Source organism: Hyposmocoma kahamanoa, unplaced genomic scaffold (genome assembly GCF_003589595.1).
Source record: "Hyposmocoma kahamanoa isolate Upper Pololo Valley unplaced genomic scaffold, ASM358959v1 237, whole genome shotgun sequence".
Classification (NCBI taxonomy): Eukaryota; Metazoa; Arthropoda; class Insecta; order Lepidoptera; family Cosmopterigidae; genus Hyposmocoma; species Hyposmocoma kahamanoa.
The window spans coordinates 565,785-572,023 of record NW_020653754.1 but is presented as its reverse complement, the minus strand read 5'-3'; the positions used below and the strand labels follow the sequence as shown (position 1 = coordinate 572,023).

General features: G+C 33.0%; 1 protein-coding gene across 1 annotated transcript; it reads right to left on the bottom strand.

Annotated features, from left to right (window-relative positions):
- Nucleotides 1-571: 571 nt before the first annotated feature.
- Nucleotides 572-4,744, bottom strand: LOC113228712. Its single transcript, XM_026462069.1, has 3 exons — nt 4,727-4,744; nt 2,700-3,975; nt 572-1,203 (listed from the first exon to the last, which is right to left on the bottom strand). Exons 2-3 carry the CDS (start codon nt 3,910-3,912, stop codon nt 1,169-1,171), a joined length of 1,248 nt encoding a protein of 415 aa, XP_026317854.1. The 5' UTR covers nt 3,913-3,975; nt 4,727-4,744; the 3' UTR covers nt 572-1,168.
- Nucleotides 4,745-6,239: the final 1,495 nt, after the last annotated feature.

Genomic DNA, 6,239 nt, shown 5'->3' with positions numbered 1-6,239 from the left:
ACAAGGAAATAATAAAATGGGAGATATTAGGGTGGGTATAGGTCTGTGCGCATGTGCACTGCTCGCGCACTGCACGCGTGCAGTTAAGTGCGTTAAGTGTGCCTCAAATGTAAAATTGCTTTAAGATGTCCGTATTTTTTATTTACGTATTTATTACACTTAAAGCACTAAAAAACAAAACATCTCATTCGTCGTCGTACAAATATAATTCTATGTGTAGTGTGTGCGTTTGTACTGATGTTCGTTGACATTCCTCTTAGTGTGCGTGAGAGTCGTTAATAAAGGGTGTCACTAAACCTGGATCCTTGTATGTACATCCCACAGCTGAACACGAGTCTATTCTAATAAATGGTCGTGAACATTAATATTAAATTTAAAGTAAGTACCCATGTAGATAGGTTAAAATTAGATAGTTATAATAATTATTTAGTTCATATTCGTATTAATTTTCTGTTTTTTTCTAAAAAGGTATTATTAAATTTAGGTTTGATGTTTTTACAATTTAAAGATATTTCTTTAGAAATTTCGTTTATTAAATAAGGCTACTAATAATAATTTATAATAATTTATTTATGTATGATCTCGTTATTGCTGAAGCATGAATTATGTTATTAACACTTTTAGCAATAAAGAAAAAGAGAAGAAGACAACGACCTCAGTGGCAGACTACGGTTTACAAAAAATAAACAGTATATTATAATTATTAATATACAAGAAAATAATTGAATACCAATTCAATAAAAATTGAAATAAACAGTATAGTTTCAGAGCTGAAATATTGGTTCGAAATATGCGTCCAGCAGTTTTCAAAAAACTGAACGGATGAGCTCTGCAGTGAGGTGGGATGCGAATACTGGGAGCCAGTACCGCACTACGAAATTCATGTCTGTAGCTCGCAAGTATTTCGCTAACAGGCGCATTCGTCATATATGTTTTCACCATTAGGGGTATGGGTATACAAATAATGTAGCAATTTTAGACTGTCAATATTATCGGAGTTATTATTTGTACTGCGAAACAAGTGAAACATATTTTTTGACTGTTACGTCCATCGTATCATAATAAGTATCTGAACTGTCTCCGTTCCCCTGATAGCCACTGATAGTTTCAAACAGATTAGTTAATATTTTTCCTAAAATTTTTGGCACAAGTTTCGGCTTCATTTTTTCTACTTTAATTTTTGTATCATTTTGTCATCTAAATCTGGAACAAAGAACTAATTACATTACTACATATGTCATTGACTTACAATTATAGGACGTCGGGTCCGCGCTAAAAAGTGTCCGAATTTATAGGGTGTTAAAATCGTATACAGAGCGTCATTCACGCTTTAGTCTTCGTTTGTTCGACTGACAGCGAAGCAAGCAAAATTAGACAGTACTGCGATGACATTACAATTTAAATTCAACGTTATAGCTTTTTCATATTCCTTTACATGTCACTACGTTTAAATAGGTTGACTTGGGACATTTTTTTCGTGGTCTTTGTATTAGACCCGTCGTCCATTTATTTGTAAGTCAATGACATATGTATATAAATTTTGAAAACATACTTTAACACCCTATATGACCGTAGTCAGTTGAAAAAACACTGTTGCTTTAAAATTCACCAAAATTGCGATCCAACTTGTCATTATTTACAACCTAACGACAGTTAATACCTTCTGACGGAACGACCAACACGTGGGTCTGGTGGTAAGCGACACGCGTGTCCATAACAGTTGCAGTGCCACTCAGAGCTTTAAAACGCAAAGATCTGAGGGGCTCTGCCACTGCGCCTGTCACCCTGAGATATAGGTTGACAAGTCTCATGTGCCTGTAATTTCACTAACACCCTAAAACCGGAGCGCAGTAATGGTGCCATCAATGCTTGGCGGCACACATAAATAAGGTGGCAGTACTTCTTTGGACGAACTCTTTACTGCTATTAAACGATTTGAAGATAATAAGATTTCGTATACACTCTCAAGCTTGTAGATGATCGTAAAACTTTTTTCTTCATTAACTACTAAAGCTTGTGTTGACCGCCTATATTAAACGCTTCTTCACAATTCTCCAGGTCGTTGATCCATTTAATTCCAGCTTTAAGCCGGACATGTATCCTATCCTGTCCACCATCATCCATCTTTACTAACTACAGTACTTTGTTTTGCATCATATGGTGTTTAAAATGATAAAGAATGTGAAAGGTGTTGTTCATAATATGGAACAAGTTAAATGTAAAAATAACAAATAAATAGAAATTAATGTTCCATAAAAATGTATAATAAATGAAGAAATTGTAAAGTTAGTATCAGAGATTAATTTTTCCAAATGCCCTTTTGAGAGCTGGCAAAAATAATCCTAAGATATTTTTTCCGGTATAGCTTAAGGTATTGTTTCTATTTATTTCTGGCACCACACTGCTTGAAAGTTTTTTATTCATCATGTTCATAAGGAAACCTCTTGTCGATGGTATTTCAGTCACTTTGTCTTCTGTTGAAAAAAAATAAATAAAACAAAAACTGTTACCCAACTTATGCCAAACACGAGAATGATTATTACTAAAGTAAGTGGAAAATTGTATTTCCGAGGAAGTACTTGAGAATCTCGAAATCGGATGTATCGTTATAATAATATAGTCTTGTCCTAAAATACAGTGTAATGGCATGCAATTATAATTTGGTTTATTATCCATAAACGTACTTTACAGATACTTACTTGGTATCTTGAAAAGCAAATTAGATCCCGGAAACTTATTGTCAGGAGGTGTAAGTGCAACCATGTTAAGCTCATCAAATACTTCATGTACGGCCACACTCAAGTTCTTAGATAAAATATTATTTAAATTTCTTATAAAACTATTACGTGTTACGTTCAAGTTTGTGGTCTCTTTTTTTCCCTCGATTGTTACTACTTTCTCTGTTGTGCTTTCAGGAAGATCGCGCTTAACTCTTAACCCTTTCTTTTTGTCATCGTATTTATTACTTTTTGTTATAGTCGACTCAGTAGAATTTTTTAAATCTATTACATCCAAGTAAATATTTTTTAAATAGTTCTGTGAGTTTCCAATAGTGGTTACGTTGTCTGTGTTAATATTCCGATTCTTTTTAAGAGTATTGTTTACCTTTTTAGGAAACTTAAATTTTTTATTCCAATTTTTCCATTTCAATTTCATTGCGTTATTTTGTTTTGTGTCGGTATTAGAGATTTGTGATGGTATTAATGTTGTTCGTGTAGCAATTGGTCCATATGAACGATTGAGTTTTAGTTTGGCAGGTATCACCTCAGAGTGGGAAAGTTGTGCTCTAAACGCTATGTCAACTGGTGCATAGTGTACATGAGGAACACTTATTGTCTTAATACCTGTTTTGAATCTGACAGCTTCGAGCGCACGGTTGCGTGCTCTGTGATCTGTTTTATCAGTTTCATTGCTTATTTTAATATCGAATGTTGGTACATATATTGTATCAGAATCAATTGTTTGATTCCGGGGTTGTTTATTAATTCCTTTTCCAAATAACAGAAGTTTAGGTAATGATTTAGAAGTAGCCCCTTCAGTAACAAGATGTGATTTTATCGTTTGATCAGTTTGAACTGAAGTTGTACCTTTTGACAGGTATTGTGGTTGTGATACTACATCCGTAGTCATCTGATTTATATGTTTGATACCCACACTTAAGTTAACCGTTTTTATATTGTCTAAAGTTACGTTGTTTGTCACTGTTTTAATAACTATAGGTTCACGACGGAAAATGGCTTTTGAATTCGCTTTAATTTCTTCTTCATCAGGTATGACAGTAGTTACATCATCTGCTTCAGTCATGATTACATGACTTTCATTATCGGTTTCAGTTTCATTTAAAGTACCACTGTTGTCATTTTCAGTTTCATTGAAGTTTATACCTTGGAATATTGGCATGGACTTGTTCATTACATCTGAATGTAAATCGATCGTTAATAATTTTGCAAACGTTAAGCATGAAGTATAAAGTAACTGAAAAAAAAAAACAATACTGTTATTTATTTAACAATAAAATATTATTATTACATATTTCATGTAATGCGTTTTCCTGAAATTTACGACTTGAACCTTTTTTAGGTGAGACTTAATAAATATTATCTAGACTAACATCTTCGGCCATCTTGTCATTTTTTAGATAGTGAGATTACGATGCTTGCGTATTAGATATATTACGTAACAAAATACCCACCTTCAAAGAACTTTATTAACTTTATTGTCGCTATATCGGCCATTCTCACATTCCGTGTTCCCAGCCTAATTACCGTAGCCATTTCGGTGTCCTCAGCCTATATTAACTATAAATATGTCTAAATGGCATTAGAATAGACGAAGTAGTTTTCGAGTTATTAAGACAGGAATATTTTATGGAAACTGTAATTAGATCTAATTACCGTAGCCGTGGATATGGTAATTAGAAAGTTCAAACACTTTTAAGTATTTCTTAATAATTCGAAAACTACTTTGTCTATTCTAATGCCATTTAGACATATTGATAGTTAAGCTTAAAGTTGTTCATATTTCTATGTTATTGGATATATTAAGCGAGAATAAGCAATGGCCAAGGTAATTAGGCTGAAGACACCGAAATGGCTAAGGTAAATAGACTGAGAACACTGAAGGTGAGAATGGCCGATATTTTTTTTGAAGATCGAAGCAATTTTTATTTCTTTCACGTAAAACATTTTAAATAAAAAAATCTTAAAAATCATAAATTAAGTCTTACTGCAATAAAAGCCGTGATGGTTGTGTAATTCATAGTGTGTTCATAACGTGAATCTATGAACAAGCACAATAACTATCAGGTTATTTGATATGGTTGTTAAAAACTTCAATTGTTATTTTTATTACCCTGTACAGATATCAGAGAGCAAGTTTGATTTTTTAAACATGAAACTTTTTGAGAATGTTTGTACGGACGTATTTTTATTCGAAACTGTTGACTATCTTCTTTCAATTCTTTGCTTCTATTTGTGTAGCGCCCTCCATGTTTTTCTGACTGATTTATTTGTTTATAAAGAAATCATTCTTATGGGCTCTAACAAAATAAGACTTTAACAAAAATTAAACGCAAATTAAAGAAATATGTAAATTTTAAATATAGCAGATGCAAAACATAAAAATAGCACTTAAAACCTTGGCAAAAGAAAGGAAACAAATACAGACTACCTTACTTTTTACGACCTTCGTAGTCTTGCACACCGGTTTTTTTCATGGTATCTCCATCAATTAGGTTCCAGGTTCGATCCTCGGCTGGTCAATGCAGAAAAACCAACTTTTCCATATTGTCTCGGGTCTGGGTGTATGTGGTACCGTCGTTGTTTCGGATTTTTATAATACAATCTACTTACTTTGGGATCATTCTTACTTAAAAAAAAACTTTACAATGACACTTTCATTCATAAGGGGCAATGTATAACGCTGCTTTAATAAGATTCCGGGTTATACTCAAAATTTGCCATTAACGAGGTTCAAAACTATAGTGAAACAAAAACTTTATGCTAAAGGTTATTTACAGCTTCTGCGTAAGTATTGTTGTGTCATTCTTTCGCGCATATTCTCTAAAATCGCAGAAAAATGCCTAATTGTGATATGTTGGAGTGCAGAAATGATAGCCACACCAAAAATTTTACCTGTAGTAGTATTTCATGTCATCGGTAAGTATTATTTTAATAAATTTTCAATTTTCTGTCTGTCGAAATGATTCAGACGTTAATTGTCCAGTCCATTGTGTTAGTAGTCCAGCTACTGACCGCAAGATGGCAGCACGTTGAATAAAATTTCAATACAAATCAAAACGTCGTAACTTGCAACAAAGGTATTGAATTTTCAACGATATAGCGACTGGGTAAAGTTTAAATTATATTAACAATTCAGAATTTGTTACATCTTTTTAAATTAGAAACTACGACCAATCATTATCAAGATTTCGTAGTATTATTATCATTTGTTTGGGTGCGTTTTGGGCATAGCGGTTCCGATAGTAATCGCCTTAAACTTTAAGCCTTCAAGACACATCCGTTGTTTTTTTCTTCAGTAGTTTTCTCTGACCTAGTTTTCTTTTCAGGCAGATAATGAACTACGGAAACTTATCATACTTGTTGAATAAGCACCAAATTATGAAATATAAGAATCACATTCGATTTCCAAATAATGTTCTCGCTTACACACTTGCTTTAGCGTAGGTACACTTAAGATTCAAATGCATCTCTATGTCACTTACAGTAAGAATAGTCCAA